Below are 16,699 nucleotides of genomic sequence, written 5' to 3'. Positions count from 1 at the left end.
TCTGCACCTTAGGAGTTTAGAAATGCTTTCTCCTCAATGGCCTTTTTCACTCCAAGTTTTCAAACAGAGGGAAGACAGCAAATAGCAACACTAGCTTGGAAGAACACTTAAAAAAGAACAAAAGACAACACTGGCATATTTTTTCATTTTGGCTTTGATATACCACCAGAGGTTGACACAAGGTTTATTATCAGTGAAGAACAGCAAAGCCATCTTGATTCTCAGGTCAGAGACCTACCACTAGAACCCCCTTTCCTGTTTCAAAAGGGGAAAAAAGATGTGGGAAGGTGGGCACAAACAACTCAAGGCCAACACCGCAGGGCCATTCCCTCTTCCACAAAAAGATGACCAGAAGCTTGAAAGACAAGGATGAGCTCAGGGGAAATCAGCACTAAAGGCTAGACTTTGGGAACTGAGTTAAAGGAAGGGATAGAGGGCCGCTCTAGTACAAAATCTGTCTCATTCTAGTGGCTTGGCAAAGAAATAAAATGAATGAAGAATCTTCTATGGCCAGCTCTGTGAGGGACAGGAAGGATAATCCATTCTCAATAAAAGCTCCAAAGATTCTTTAAAGAAAATATCTACCCTCAATCACCAGCGTCTGTAGCAAAAATATGGTTCAGCTAACCTACAGCATGCACTTTTTGGGAAAGTATCTCATTCTTTCGAATAGTATTTATTAAACACCAACTGTCTACAGACTACTAGGCTGGTGCTGGGTGAGATACAAAAATTTTATTTTATTCCAAGCTCACCATCTTCATGAATGTTATAGTTTAGTAATAAGATGCAAACACATAATTACAATACATAATATTACATGCTATATGCATCAGAGCAATGCTAAATGAAAATTAAATGGGAAGGTGCTGGGGCATCAGAGGATGCTTCTAAAGAAGGTGACATTTGAACTGGACTGGAAAGGACCAACAAGATTTCATCTTCATCTGGAGGAAGGGAATTCTCAAACTAGGAAACAGAGTGAGTGAAGTCATACAGGTGGGAGAACAAAGGGTTTATTATGGGCTCAGCTCATAGTCCAAGTATGACACTGGGGGAAAAAATTCAGAAAGCAGGTCTAAAGAAACTGAGATTCAACCTTAATGTCAAGTTTTCTTTATAGCCACAGTCACAATTTTGAGATCACTTCTAGGAACATAGAGAGCTCTGCAAACATAGGGATTAAGCCCGCTTAAGTTATCTTATCCTTGAAATGTCTAGCAGTCTTTCCATTGTCCCATGGAAGAAGGAAAGGAGACAACCTAATGCTGTCCCTTTTTAAAAAAAATTTTTTTTTAAATTTTAGGCAATTGGGGTTAAGTGACTTGCCCAGGGTCACACAGCTAGTTAAGTGTCAAGTGTTTGGTCTGAGGCCACATTTGAACTTAGGTCCTCCTGACTTCAGGGCCGGTGCCCTATCCACTGCCACTTAGCTGTCCCCCTGTCCCCCTTTTTTTTAAAAGTAAAAAAAAGAATGAGGAAAGAAAGCAAAATCCATACCAGAAGGAGGTATAACTCTCTCACCTCCACCAGAGCAAACTTCTCCTCACTGGTGTAGTTGTATCGAGTTGCTCTTTCGTACTCCTCTGCATTGTCAGGGCAGTCCTTGTTGGAGTACTTGTCAGTGGGGTGCACAAGTTTCCATGAATACTGGTATTGATGAGAAAATTGGAAAAGAGAAAGAAAGAACAATGCGTGAGAGACAAACCCCTATTGTATGAAATGCTTTTTTTCTAGTACACTGCCAAAAGCATATTTTTAGTTATTAAGTCATTCCCAAAGGTTTTATAAGGTCAATCACATCATGTGATTTTCAACTGCTATGACTCAATATATCTGCTGCAAACTATCTTCACACATAGTTCCTATTTTGTCGCTCAGTTGTTTGAGTCGGTCTGCCTCTTCTGTAACTCCATTTTTGGCAAAGATATTGGCGTGGTTTGTCATCTCCTTCTCCGGCTTATTTTACAAATTAGGAAACTAAGCAAATGGGGCTAAGTGACTTGCCCAGGGTCACACAGCTAGTAAGGCTCCTGACTCTAGGCCCCAGTGCTCTATCCACCTTGCCACCTAGCTGCCTCGAAATAGAGGTAAAATATGCTGTTTATGTTCTGACAGGCAAGCCTACACAGAGACAAAACACACACATGCACATGTATGGTACAGAGAGTCCACTTCTATAAAAATGCCAAAGACTGGCTCAGTACGTGATGGGTAATTCAAGACATATTCATACATATACATATACACACACACACACACACACACACACACACACACACACACACAAAATCCATATCTACCTATAAGGTATATAGGCTTAAAAAAGAAGAATGAATAAAAAAAATCTTTTGTTATGTGCTTACTTAAATGTGCCACACACTATGATCAGCCATGAGGATACATATACCAAGAAGTAAGACAACATACATAAGGAGATTGTGAAGCTTTTTCATAACCTTTCCAAATAAGCACACATTAGGGGCAGCTAGGTGGCGCAGTGGATAAAGCTCTGGCCTTGGAGTCAGGAGGACCTCAGTTCCAATCTGGCCTCAGATACTTGACACTTACTACCTGTGTGACCTTGGGCAAGTCACTTAACCCCAACTGCCTTGCCTCCCCCCACCCTGCCCAAAAACAAACAAAAATTTAAAATAATAATAATAATATGCACATTTTTTTTGGGGGGTGAGGCAATCAAGGTTAAATGAGGCCGGATTTGAACTTATGTCCTCCTGACTCCAAGGCCGGAGCTCTATCCCCTGTGCCACCTAGCTGCCCCAAAAAACACACATTTTAATGAATGATCATAGTTCAAGAGCTAATGGAACAAGGTGCTCTGTAGACGGGTATCTGCCTTAAAAGCTCTAAAAAGGTGGTGGCTTTTGTGCCTTACAAATCTTTAGATCTTTGTTACACATAAAATTAGAAATATCATTAGTGAGGTTAAACTACAATCCACCTGAACAGCTATTATCCAACACAGAATTAAAAGCATGTGAATCAATTCACAGTGGAAAAATAACTGAAAGAAGCATCCATGAAATGTTCATCAAGAGCAATCACAGAGATGTTTTGCATTTCTTATATAATTTAAGAGAACTGTATTAAAATTACCCTTGGCTTTAAAAAAAAAAAGAAGCCTTATCTATCTTCTGCTTATTGCTTTGTTACTACCTTAATTTTTTTTTCTCCATAAAATGATTTTGGAGAGAGCGCTACAGTGTCTTCGACTTCATTCTGTCTGACTATACCAATGACTTGGATACAGACAAAGATGGTATAGTTCTCAAAATTTTGAATTTCAAAAAGCTGTATGAAAAAAAGATCTGGACAAACAGAACAAGGGATTGAACATAAGACAGTCATATTTACTGCTATTAAATTTAAAATCCTGCACTTGATTTCAAAAAAGTCAACCAACTGCACACATACCAGAAAGAGAAAGGAGGTATGGCTAGACAACAGTTTGTGTGAAAGAGACCTGCAAGTTTTAGTGGACTACGAACTCAACGTGTTTAATACAGCAGTCAAAAAGCTACTGCATTTTTATGCTATGATAACCAAAATACAGTGTCCACATTTTCACTTTTTAATAGAGGTGAGGGACCAAGGGAAAAGAATTGTACACATGCCACCAGACCTAGCTGTTTTACCGTCCTGTCTTCTTAACCATCTTTCTATTACAAAGGAGGTAGAGGCCTACTGGGAAATGATCAATAAGGCTTCTTCACAAAGAAAAAAAAAATTCAGCATCTAGGACATGGGAGGTAATAATGCTGTTATGCCCACGCCCAGAGTATCATGTTCCATTCTGAGCAGTGAATTTTAGGAAGAACAATCATAAAGGAACTTAAAAAAAGGATGGGGGACAGAAACATATTTCAAAATGAAGGTAAAAACAAAAGCTATAAACATTTAAAGAGATAGATACAAAGAAAATATCGTTTCCATCTCTGTCATTTACTCAATGCCCTCTTTAAAAAATTATCAACATCCTCCTAATCACCAGTGGTCTTTTTCAGCACTTACCTCCCTAGCTTCTGCAGCATTTAAAACTCTTGACCTCCCCTTCCTTCTTTGGCTTAGAGACACTCCTGGTTAGCCTCCTGTTTCTCCAACCATTTCTTTTTCACTGGATGGACCCTCATCTTCTTCTAAATTCCTTATGAGGAAAGGGAAGTTTCCCCACTGACTTTTTTTTTCTTTTCTATGCTTTTCTTGACAATCTCATTCAATCTCTAGGCTTCATCTATTCTCTTTATATAGATGACGCCCAAATCTCTTTTTTCTAGTCTCTCCTAAGTTCCAGATCTACATCCACAAATTCCTAGAGGATACCTGGACCCAAATGTACAACCAGTACTTCAAACTCCACATGGCCAAAATCAAGCTTATTATCTTTCCCCAAAATTTCCTCCCCCTGATAAAACATCATTTCTGTCAGTAGCATCATCATTCATATTCAATCGAACAAACATTTACTAAGCACCAACTATACAGAAAGCACTAGACTGCCTCCAGTGTCCTGTGTTTGAACACTCTTTACCGTTTTTCAGGGTGCATATGCTATCAGTTACTAAGTCCTCCTATTGGTTCCACCAGCATAATATTTCTGGATGCTGTCCCCTCTTCTGTATTCCTATTGAAACTATCATAGTAGAACCCCCTGTTATCACTTGTCTAGACAGCTGCAATAGCCTAGGAACAGGTCTTTCCATGTACATTTATTTTTACCCTTTAAATCATCCTCCATATTGGTGCTAGGATCTACCTTTCATGTGCACAGATCTGGTACATGCTATTATTCTGCTCAAAAAACCTTCAATGGATCCTACTGTCTAACAAGTAAGATCTGGCAAACAAGGCTCTTCACAACCTGGCTCTTCATCTTTATCTCATGTTATTTATTCACTATGCTCACAATGATCCAGTCTGGATCACATGCCCTCATATACACCCCAGACTTTTTGCCTCTTTGTCTTTGCTCTTGCCACATCAGAAAGCCTTTCTGATTTCTGACCACCCTCTAGTTGATCATGATTTTTCATATCTTGGGCCTTGCTTAACATTTTGTTTACAGGTCTCTTTTACGCTTAGAAATTATTTTGAGGGCTCTGGCCTTGGAGTCAAGAGGACCTCAGTTCAAATCTGGCCTCAAACACATAACATTCTCTAGCCATGTGACTGGGTAAGTCACATAACCCAGATTTCCTCACCAAAAAATAGGAAAGAGAGAAATTAGGGCAAAAAGTTCTCTCCAGCTGATTAAAATATGTTACAATTATCTTTTAATGTAGCTAAGATAAAAAGAGAAGTATAAGAAGAAAAAAATTCTAATTTGTAAAATAGTCCAGTTTAAACCATTTATAAATAACATGGCATATTTTCCCACAAAAAAAAGAAAAAGATTGCTGCAGACAGACATTTAGTCCAACTGTCTAATGCATTGAATAGATGCTCACCACTTAAAAACTTGTGTTTCATTTGTGAGAGACAAATAAAAGACATTAAAGAGATAAATTTTAAAAAATTAAAATTAGTTCTTCTTAATATGGCCAAATTAAAATATAAAATGAAAACAAAAGTCTTTCTGCTTTCTTCCTCCTTCCTCTTCCCTACTCTGTTTATCATGTATTCAATTTATCCAAGGGTCAGAAATTGAGCACTTCTTCCCAGATTCAACTGAATTCATTTCAAATGACTGAATTCTTAAACCTTCTTCAAGTTCAAAAAAACCCCTTTTTTGGATAGAAAGGACATACCACTTCCATGACATGCGCACTCCACTGGGACAGCAGCTGTAATCCTTGGAGAGACAGATCAAAGAGTTTGCGGTACTCGCCATCTGTTTTCTGAGCTTCCTGTCGTCCAGATCCAGTCACTACCTGAAATACAGCAAATAAAAACCCAAGTGTGAAGAAGAAGAATGCGTACAGTGTGAAGTGCTAATTGATTTCTAAAAATAAAGAGATTTTTAGAGACTTCTCTGTTTGAGGCATTGACACTTCTCTGAAGGCCTTGAATGTACACTGTTAAAATTCTGTGAATTAAACTCTGCACTCCCTGGTGACCAACAACGAAGGATTCAAGGGAAATCAGAGCAGTAATCAGTGCGAGGCAACTCTGGGTCTCTCCCAGGCAGGTAATGGCTAAAGTGATGGCCACCTCATCCTGAGCCATCCTTGCCCCCTCCCCCAATTCACCTACTCCCCAAATGAGCCTCTATGACCCTCGCCTTGCCCCAGGTGCCAAAATCATTAGCTACAGCTCTGTGTAAAATATGTGTTTTCTCAATGAAACATTTTAAAAAATCACACACCCAGAAGAGAACAGAAGAAAGTTCAGAAGGGGACAGAGGCAAACAGGGTAATTTTGATAAGGTGTCAAGCTAAATTTAATAGATACTTTAAAAAACCGTACCTAACAAAAGTTAAGTTTCATCGATAATTTTCTTTTACACATTACTTTAGTAGAATGCTTATTTTTTTTATTTTTTTAAGTTCATAATAAATAATAATAAAAAAGAAAAACTTTTAAATAAAATATGCATGTATGTTATGGGTTCGTAAGTTAGAAAATGTAGCACAGACAGAGATGGGGGATTCTGGTACAGAAAACTGCAAATATCAGACAAGATCACTTGTTGACAGATTTTTATGTGATTGTTTTTTGTTTGTTACAAGGGAGAGCTCGGGGGGGGGTGTGAGTGTGTGTGCACGCGTTGGGATATGACTATAATATTAAAAAAGGAATATATATATTTTACAAATAAACCAATTAAACATACCATAAATTCATAAAGAATCTATTCCACTTATTCAAAACCAATCAAACACATCTGACTGGAGCTCGCGCTGGAGGCAGACCAGGACCAAGACCATGGTCACACAGTATGATCAATGAATTAAGTAATGAATGAAAACACATTTATTAAGTGTATACTATGTGCAAAACACTAGGGATGCAAATAAGACAATCTCTGTTTGGACACCTTTGCATACTAATGAGGGAAAAAGTACAAATAAGGTTTAGGAGGCAAGACAGATGGAAAAAGCCTGTGGTTCTTACGGTAAAACAGCAAAGCATCTAAAGCACCCCTAGACCACCTAACAGCACGGTCTACGCAGCCCAGGAAGGACGCTACCTACCCTACTAACCAATAAACTGTGTTTTGACAAATGTAGAGCCGGTTTTTGAGGCAGAATAGCAGGATAAGAGATGTGATATATGCATCAATTTGTCCTCTAGAGAAACGCGACTTTACATTCAAGTAATACCAGCCAACTTTATTAGTGAGAGCTACTTAGAAACTGGTTCCTTGCAGAAGAGTTACTGAAAAAAGCTATGTACCATACCAGAGTATCAAGAAGAAAGTTGGGTAGCACTTATAACCGATGATTCAACTGAAAGAGGCAAGAATGTAATAAATGATAGGACTGATGTGTTTTATTTTTTTTTTCCCCATTAGAGATTTTTCTTCTGTATAAGAGTGCTATCAACTTTCTTTGAAGTGTGTCTCGAATTATTTTCCCCCTTTTCCCAATTACCTCCTCCCAAGAAGTGCAATTTCTCTCTGTGTTATTCTCACCTCACTTAGCAACACACTACAAATTACCACTTTGAGGTTCCTAAAACTTTTGTCTTAAATGCGAGATTAAAAACAGTATTCCAGACTCTAATTTGTAATTTCAGGCTTGCTCATTGTTTTTCCTGCAGATCAGTCCATTAGGTATGCAGTGGGTGTGAAGAAAGTCTAGCACATTTATCACGTCACCAACCTCATTATTGCTGTAGCGGGCCAGCTCTGAAATGAAGCGCATGTGGTCTTCCCTTATCTGGATCATCTGCTCACAGATGTTGTACTGGGGACTACTACTGGAAGACGTGCACGTCCATCTATTTGAAGAGGGGGCAGAATTTTAGTTGCCTGAAGCAAAAGACACAGCATCACCAAACTATTATGACTGAATTGAAACTCTTCCTCCAGATACTGCTGCCGTATCTCCTCACATGAAACTTCCTCACAAGGCAATTAAAATTTCACCTTCTGAAGAAAACCCTCAGGGCAGCTAGCTTGCACAGTGGATAGAGCACGGGCCCTGAGGTCAAGAGGACCTGAGTTCAAATCCGGCCTTAGACACGTGATATTTACTAGCTGCGTGACCCTAGGCCAGTCATTTAACCCCAACTGCCTCACCAAGAAAACGAAACAAAAAAAAATAATAAAATAAAAATAAAGAAAGCCTTCCTCAGCCCCCTCTTAACTCTAATGTCTTCTCTCCGTTAAATATTTCCTATTTATCTTATAAATAACTTGCTTTGTGTCTATTTGTTTGCATGTTGTCTCATCCATTAGACTGTATGCTCCATGAGGGCAGGAACTGTCTTTCGTCTCTTTTTGTATCCCCAGCACTTAGCACAGCAACTAGCAAAAGCACGTAGGTACTTTAAACTAATGAAATGATTTAGACCAGCACATTATTCATTAAACTGGCTGAGTTAGGGATTTCAGAGGTCCTTGCCAGGATCCCTGTGGCTTGCTGAACCATCTCTCAGCTGGACAACCACATTCTTCATTTCTTAAAGGCACAATGTGTTGGCATAAGCGCACCAGCCAAAATTACAGAAGCATGAAAATAAAATGAAGAGTAGCGTCCATCAGAAAAAAAGGTTCTGCCTGCTTTCAAACAATCCAGTTGTTTTCTAGAGGCAACTTGGTCTGGGTCTGGAGTCAGGAAGACCTGAGTTCAAATCCAACCTCAGACACTTACTATGACCCTGGGCAAGTCACTTAATCACCTGTTTGCCTCAACTTCCTCAACTGTAAAATGGGGACAGTAACAGCACCTACCTTGCAGGACTGCTGGGAGGATTAAATGAGATATTTATAATTTTATAAATGCTTATTTCTTTCTCTTTTCTCAAAGAATTTACTTTTTGAAAAAGCAGTTTGTTTGGGTGTTAGCTTTGCTGTGTAAAAACAAGATATCCGTTTTTTCGAAGAGAGAAAAGAACCTCTGGATGGCAATTTATTTTATTTTGTAATTGAAAAAGACCACAGATCAGGGAAATGCTCCAACCAATTATAATCAATGGAAGCCAAGATATCCTGCAGACCAAAGCATGCAGAGACTCTGGCTGTTTACCTGAATGCCTCATTCATCTAATGTCATATGGTAATGAGATGTCCTACACAGAAAGATATTTCAGACAGCCCAGGTCCAAGCATTAATTAAAAAAACAATTTTTTTTTAACTGGGTCTCCCTATCTTGCTTAGGCTAGAAATGCAGCAGTCACTCAAGGGCTTGATCCTACACTGATCTGCAGGGGAACTCTGACCTCTATTTCCAATCTGCTCCTGCTGGCCCCTCCTAAAGCAGCCGATGGCAACTGCTTTTAGGGCAGGGCTCACCTTCCTGCTACTGGACTTGCACACATTGGCTTAGCTCATTGCCACTCAGAACTCCAGAGCTCAAGCAATCCACCAGCTTTAGCCTCCCAGGCAACACCATTCTTTCATATATATCTTTCTCAACACATTATCAACAAAATATGAAATGAACCTGACACTTACTAGATGTGTGATCCTAGGCAAGTCACTTAACCCCACTGCCTAGCAAAAATTTTTTAAAAATTTTTAAAACAAAAAAGAAGATATGTAATACATACTTTCCTAACATTTTAAAGAAAATAATTTCTTGGAGAGTATAGGGGGAAACCAGACTATGATCACATCAGTGTAAGGAACTCCTGGTGAAGAAAGCTCTTCTTTTGCATGCAGATACACACCTTCTCTGCAACCTAGATTATTACTGCTTTGGGACAATAAGAGTTCAAGTGATTTGCCCAGGGTCACTCCTGTAGTAAGTGCAGGAGGGTGCTTGAAAGAAGTGAGGTGGCATGATGAAAAAGAACACTCAATGGCCTTGAATACAAAGGACCTGAATCCAAATTCTGCCCATCACTATCTCTGAGACTTTGAATAAGACACTTATTCTTTCCCAGCCTCAATGTCCTTATCTGTAAAATTAGGGTGCTGGAATTGTTATGTTGACTATGAGCCGAAGAACCCATTCATTCATTCAATAAATATTTCTTAAGCACTTATTACGTGCAAAGCACTGTGGGAAGGGCTGGGAATACAAAAAGAGGCAAAGGACAGTCATTCTCAAGGAACTTAAGAGGCCAGCTCTCCTTTACTAGGCCACAGATGTCTTATGCAAAGTACACCAATTTAACACTGCTTTTTCTTGATGACTCAGGGTTATTAAAAATAACAATTATAATACTGAGAGCACAGTAATGCTCTCACACATATACTGAGCTCTGTAGGCCTATCTGCCCCTACATTCAATGGCCATGAATTATTGCATTTTTAGAGCTAAAACGTGTCTTCCTTTGATGTTGGGCTATCAGCTCTTACCACTATCAGTGCACCTGCCTCTACCTACATCTCCTTCTAATTTACTGCTTTTAAAATCTTGCGGTGTCTAAGAAATTAGGTAACCAAATGCACAGAATTGTGAGTGAGGCTACTGATTTAAGTCAAGCTCTTCAAAGTAAAGTACTTTTACTACAAAATAAAGTGGGCTTTGAGAGCAGCTTCTCAGAGATCTGGTTCTGCTTACTTCTGTGTTCTCAGCTGGGTTCTAGAGGGCTGAAGGGGAAGCTAGGAATAAGCAGGGCAACACAAATCTGGCAAATGAGCAGCGCAACGGACTCCTACCGAGACTTGTTTTCCTCATAGTGGGCACTCGTCTTGATGTATCGTGCCAATTCAATCTGCATGTCTCCAAACAGTGGAACAACCTGAAGTTGCTACATTCAAAAGAAAAAAAAGGGGGGAGTGTCACCATAAATGGTCATTTACCAAATATATAGAGTCTCAAGAATATGGCGCTCCCCCCGCGGAGAGGTATGGCCAGGCGGTATTCCCTTTCACCTGGCTCACCACATAATGCTGAACAGAAGCAATGTAATAACCGGAAAAGAAAACATTCACATTCAATGTCAATAAATCAATGGGCAAGCATTTATTGTTTACTCTGTGCCAAGCACTGTGGGAAGGCGTGCGGACACAGAGTCAAAAATAACATTCTTCAATGGTACTTATCCACATCACATAGTTTAAATGACTCTGAAATTAACTCACCTTAAAGAACTTGTCTATTTTAGTTAAATTTATTCTTTTCTTGGCATCTAATTTGTAGATATTACTGACACTTCCATCCATCAGATACAGTCCAAATCCCATCACCTGTAAAATAACAGAATCTTTCCATAAGACTTTAATCTATACATTTAATCACCCCAAATACCATGTCACATATGCTGTAACTGTTTAATTTTAAAGCAAAATTTATTCTTCATAATAAAGCATTTTTAATCAAGAATTATCATTCCGCTCTGAACGTACCACGCATGCTGTCACGCTACGAAGCACCAATGAACACTGCAGAAGCACCTTGGCTCAGATTCAAGATTATTGTGTGTTATGAATTGCAGTGTTTTTACTGTACATACAAAATCATTAAATGAATTTTGGCTTGGGATTAGGACAGAATTTCCAAGAATTTCTGAAATGGCCCTAAACATACCTCTGCCATTTCGTGCTATGTATTTATGCAAAGGGGCATTGTCAGCATTGGTGATTATAAAATCAAAATATCGATCAACTCTGAAAAACACTGAAGATGTTCTACATCCTGCAGTATCAAATATTCTGCCAAGATTTAATTTTTTTTCTTTTCTTTTTTTTTCTTTCGGTTTTAGGCAATTGGGGTTAAGTGACTTGCCCAGAGTCACACAGCTAGTAAGTGTCAAGTGTTTGGTCTGAGGCCGGATTTGAACTCAGGTCTTCCTGACTTCAGGGACGGTACTCTATCCACTGCGCCACCTAGCTGCCCCCAAGATTTAATTTCTTTATGTAAAAACAAAGACATCTATCTCATTAGTATGCAAATTTGCTTTCATCTTTAATAAATGTTAAAATTATATGCCTACCAAAGAATTCCTTTAAAATAAATGTATGATTTATTATAAAAAAAATTTTGATTCCTCTAAGCCCAGAGACTTTCTTATGCGTGCTACTGTGTGTAACTGTTCTAATTTTATCTCCTAAGTCTCATCAAACACAATTGCTGAATGTTTTTGACATGGCTGGAACAATACAAATAGTTCCTGAATTATCAAGCTATGATTCTTCAATTGTTCTCTGTCAATGTAGGAATTTCTGAATTAGCATTCACTGTACAACTGAAGTCTAATGCTTTAGATTAGAGGTTATACCCAGAGTGCAAGTAACAGGGACCATTCCACAGAAGCATCTGTTATTTCAAGGATGCTTTGCAAGCAGCATGACATACCACCCACCTTTACCAGGCATATAGCTCAAGTAAAAATTATGGGGAAAATGAAACAAAGTATGTTCCTGCTTTTGCTTCAGAATACTGCAAGCCACTGGCAGCCCCCAATTTATGAATGGGTTGTGTTCCAAAAGTTCATTTGCATGTCAGTTATTAGAAATCTGGAATTTCTTTTCCAATGGAAACAACTGTGGTTAGGTACCCACGTTAACCTACAAGATTCTATACTATCCATAATCCAAACTATAGTAGGATTATAAAAGCTCATCAGCCTCTACAACACTGCTTCTATGAAAAGAAAAAAAAAGCATTTCAAGGTACAAAAGGATATAGCATGAGGTGCTTGCCTTCTCAATGAGAGTGGGTGGGGAAGGAGGAAGGGAGAAAATTCGGAACCCAAAGTTTTAAAAACAAATGTTAAAAACTGTTTTCACAAGCAACTGGAAATAAGCTATTCTATCCTGCCCTACAGGAAAATAGAAGGGGAAGGGGATAAGAGAAGGTGGGGAGATAGAAGGGAGGGCAGATTAGGGGAAGGAGTACTCACAATGCATGCCATCTTGGGGTGGGGGGAAGGACAAGATGGGTAGAAAACTCAGAACTCAAAATCTCGTGGAACTGAATGTCGACAACTTAAAAATAAATAAATTAACAAAAGAAGATAGCAGGAACACATCTCCACCCCATGGAGAAACATTACACTTTCTCCAATTGGTCCAGCTCTTAAATGAGTAGAAATGAAAAGAGGAGGATTATTAATAGGCCATGGCTTCAGTGAAATGGTTAGGGTTATGCAAGCAGCAGCTGGGAATAAATAACCTTCAGCTTAATAAGGGAGGAGTGGGAGCTATGAGGGGTGGTCTTTTAAAAGCTAAGAGTTCTCTATGCCCAAAAGGCTATAAAAAAGTACAATAGCACTTCTAGGGCTGTATCCCAAAAAGATCATAAAAATGGGAAAAGGACCCACGTGTACAAAAATATTTATAGCAGCTCTTTCTCTGGTGGCAAAGAATTGGAAATTGAGGGGATGCCCATCAACTGGGGAATGGCTAAGCAAGTTGTGGTATATGCATTTGATGGAATACTATTGTGCTATAAGAAATGATGAACAGGCTGACTGCAGAAAAACCTGGAAAGACTTGTATAGACTAAGGCTGAGTGAAGTAAGCAGAACCAGGAGAACATTGTACACAGTAACAGCCACGTTGTGCAATGACTAACTTCGATAGACTTAGCTCTTCTCAGCAATGAAGGATCTAAGACATCTCCAAAAATCTCATGATGGAAAATGCTATCCACATCCAGAGAAAGAACTAGGGAGTTTGAATGCACATTGAAGCATACTATTTGCTCTTTTTTTTCCCTCTTCTGTTTTTTTTGTTTCTTCTTTCTTGTGGTTCCTCCTACTGGTTTTAATTCTTCTTTACAACATGACTAATGTGAAAATATATTTAATAGGAATGTATATGTAGAGCCTATATAACAGATTGCATGCCACCTTGGGGAAGAAGGCGGGGAAAGAGGGGGAGAAAACTTAAAACTCAAAAGCTTATGGAAGCGAATGCTGAAAACTCAAAATAAATAAATTAATTTTTAAAAAAAGCCTTAAGAGTTCTCAAGTCAAAAGAGTGTTTGTCCTGCTACTGTACTAAATAGAAACTAGAAACCAGCTAAATTTAAATTATCAATCAAACAAATGTTAACTAAGGACCTACTACGTACCAGGCATTATGCTAAGTATTAGAGATAAAGACAAATGTGAAATATCTCCTGTCCTCAAGGAACTTACATTCTAATAGGGAAGCTACAAGTCCACGTAAAAGGACATGCAGAATACACACAAAATGGACACAAGGTAGTCTAGTTCACCACAAGACAAAATATATACAATTACTATATTTCTTTACCAACAGTCCAACTTGAGCAAAATGATATTTCAATTTAGGATTCTGCCTAAGAGATGCACTGTGTAAATGTCAGACTTAAGAGTCAATAATAATCTGTGCCTGACACTCCCTGGTTGTGTGGCCCTGAGAAATCCTTGTATATCCTTGATATACTGCCATTTGAGACATTACCCCTGAGAATGACCCTAAAAGATTATTAACAAATGGAGTCTTACTATGAAATCACTCTGACAAAACCTATTTTGCAGAAATAAGCCATACTTTATCCTGCACGGCATCTGATCCATTTATCTCATCACTCAAAAGCACATTTTCTTCTAAAACAGAGTTATAATTATACCCCACTGCTTCCAATTTGCGCAATACACAAATCAGAAATTTGTCACTAAACTGTACTGTGCCCACTAGGTAGAGGGAGGAAAATGACTTTATAAGCTCATAAATGAACACAAGAAGAAAGAAGGGCATTTGTCAAAATGACTCCTGCTCTGTGATTTGATGAGAACACACACTGTTCCCTCACTACTGTCTAAGGCTAGCAGCAATTGCTCCCACGCAACTTACTTTGAGAAGCATGTGTTTCTCACTGGGTGTCAAGTACATTTTATTCTCATAGTAGTCCACGCACAAATTTACAATGTCTGCAAGGAGCTCTTCATAACCAGCAATCACCTCGAGCTGTTGCTGTAGAGACTGGAATACAAAAAAATGAGAACGTTTTCGCCCACTGATTCCGCCCACCAGCCAACCCACAGACCATTGATTGCCATGGCATCTGTGCACGCAGATGTAATTATGCTTGATTCAACAGTGATGGTGGAAGCTTACTTGAGTAATCTTATTGTGGTTTGCCAAGAACATGGAGAGGTTCTGGGACTCTTGGATGGATTGCGGGTCGGCCATTTTACGCAAAAACTGAGCAGCTCTTTGAAAGAAAAAAAAGAAGAGGGAGTTATTTCCAAGAAGACAATATAATTCCATCTGAATATTTTAAAATTAGATATGTATAAGTTAAACGGAGATGATAATTTAATCACAACAGTTATCTATGGAAAACTGGATTTACAGACATATACCGTTCAAGTTCACTTAAGCTTCCCCTCTCCTAAATCAAAGATTTTTAAATTAGAGTCCATGACCTAAATTTCCAAAAAAATTAGTTTTCATAACTGCATTTCAACAGAATTAGTTTCCTTTTTAATTCTATGTGGTTTACTTCATGCATGTAAAAATAATATTCTTTTTTTTTTTTTTTTGCTTTTTGGTGTGGCAATCAGGGTTAAGCGACTTGCCCAGTGTCACACAGCTAGTAAGTGTTAAGTGTCTGAGGCTGGATTCGAACTCAGGTCCTTCTGACTCCAAGGTCAGAGCTCTATTCACTTTACCACCTAGCTGCGCCTAAAAATAATATCCTGAGAGAAGGTCCACAGATTTCACCAGACTGCCAAAGCGATCCATGAGGACAAAAAGGGTTATGAACCCCTTTCCAAAACTAAGGATGATTCTCTCCCGGGCTCATTCAGTTAGGTGCTGTATTTCCTAGAATTTAGAATGTGAAGGAACGTTTTAGGTGATATAGATCTACCACCTATGAAGAACCAGAGAGGTTAAGGTATTTGCCCAGGAGCACACAGACAACAAGCAGGCAAGCTGGGATTCCAACTGAGCCCCCTCACTGTAGTCACAAGTCTAGCGCTCTTCCCACTACACCAAACCACCATCTATTAGAGCTCTAACTGGCTTATACTTCAATGTCCTAATAACAATTCACCCATTATTGTTGCTGACCTTTCATCTTGTCCTCCATCATCACATGCAAATCCTATCCATGCAGAACCAGGGTGGCTGGCTAGCTTAAATGGATCTCTACATAACTGAAAACTTTCATGGACTAACTAATAAAAATGACATGGCAAAAAATCCCTCTTCTCCCCCACTTCAAATTTGCTTTATCTCTTGTCTCCTACACAAAAGTTCTACTCTGATGCCAACAGACTGTAAGCTCCTTGAGGGCAGACACCATTCAGTTGCTTCCTTCCCTAGGGATAAGCACAGTGCCTGGCACAGTCAATGCTCAATAAATTCCTGCTGATTCTTTGATTTGAAGTTATTCTGGATTCTCAAAGGCTATCCCAGGGGAGAGCAGGATTTGCAAGGTCCTATTAAGCTGGAAAAGGATAGAACATGAGTCCAGTGTTTAGATGTCTAACTTTCAAGGACCAGACTAGCTCAGGGTGGAGAGGCTCATCCCCAGAAGTTTGTCTACCAGGTGAATTTTCCTCAACCAACAGCAACCCATGAACTGCCTAGTAAGACAGGGAAGAAAATACCAAATGCAGTAAAAGGGGCATTGTTGTTCAGTCATGATCTACTCCTTGTGATCCTATCTGGGGTTTTCTTGGCAAAGATACTGGAGTGGTTCG

At 39.0% G+C, this 16,699-nt stretch overlaps 1 protein-coding gene across 2 annotated transcripts in view; it reads right to left on the bottom strand.

Annotated features, from left to right (window-relative positions):
• CYFIP1 (cytoplasmic FMR1 interacting protein 1) overlaps positions 1-16,699 on the bottom strand; it is a 176,340-nt gene that overhangs the window by 93,906 nt on the left and 65,735 nt on the right. For both annotated transcript variants that reach the window (XM_020992757.2, XM_020992755.2), the window contains exons 7-13: positions 15,105-15,201; positions 14,841-14,969; positions 11,157-11,261; positions 10,731-10,822; positions 7,782-7,899; positions 5,766-5,888; positions 1,525-1,650 (exon numbers count right to left, since the gene is read on the bottom strand). In XM_020992757.2, coding sequence (XP_020848416.1) covers positions 1,525-1,650; positions 5,766-5,888; positions 7,782-7,899; positions 10,731-10,822; positions 11,157-11,261; positions 14,841-14,969; positions 15,105-15,201 — 790 coding nt within the window. The remainder of the gene's footprint in view (positions 1-1,524; positions 1,651-5,765; positions 5,889-7,781; positions 7,900-10,730; positions 10,823-11,156; positions 11,262-14,840; positions 14,970-15,104; positions 15,202-16,699) is intronic.

The sequence above is a fragment of the Phascolarctos cinereus genome, unplaced genomic scaffold, assembly GCF_003287225.1.
Source record: "Phascolarctos cinereus isolate Bilbo 61053 unplaced genomic scaffold, phaCin_HiC Scaffold_726;HRSCAF=1367, whole genome shotgun sequence".
Classification (NCBI taxonomy): Eukaryota; Metazoa; Chordata; class Mammalia; order Diprotodontia; family Phascolarctidae; genus Phascolarctos; species Phascolarctos cinereus.
The sequence above is the reverse complement of the archived record's forward strand: the minus strand, read 5'-3'. Positions and strand labels throughout refer to the sequence as shown.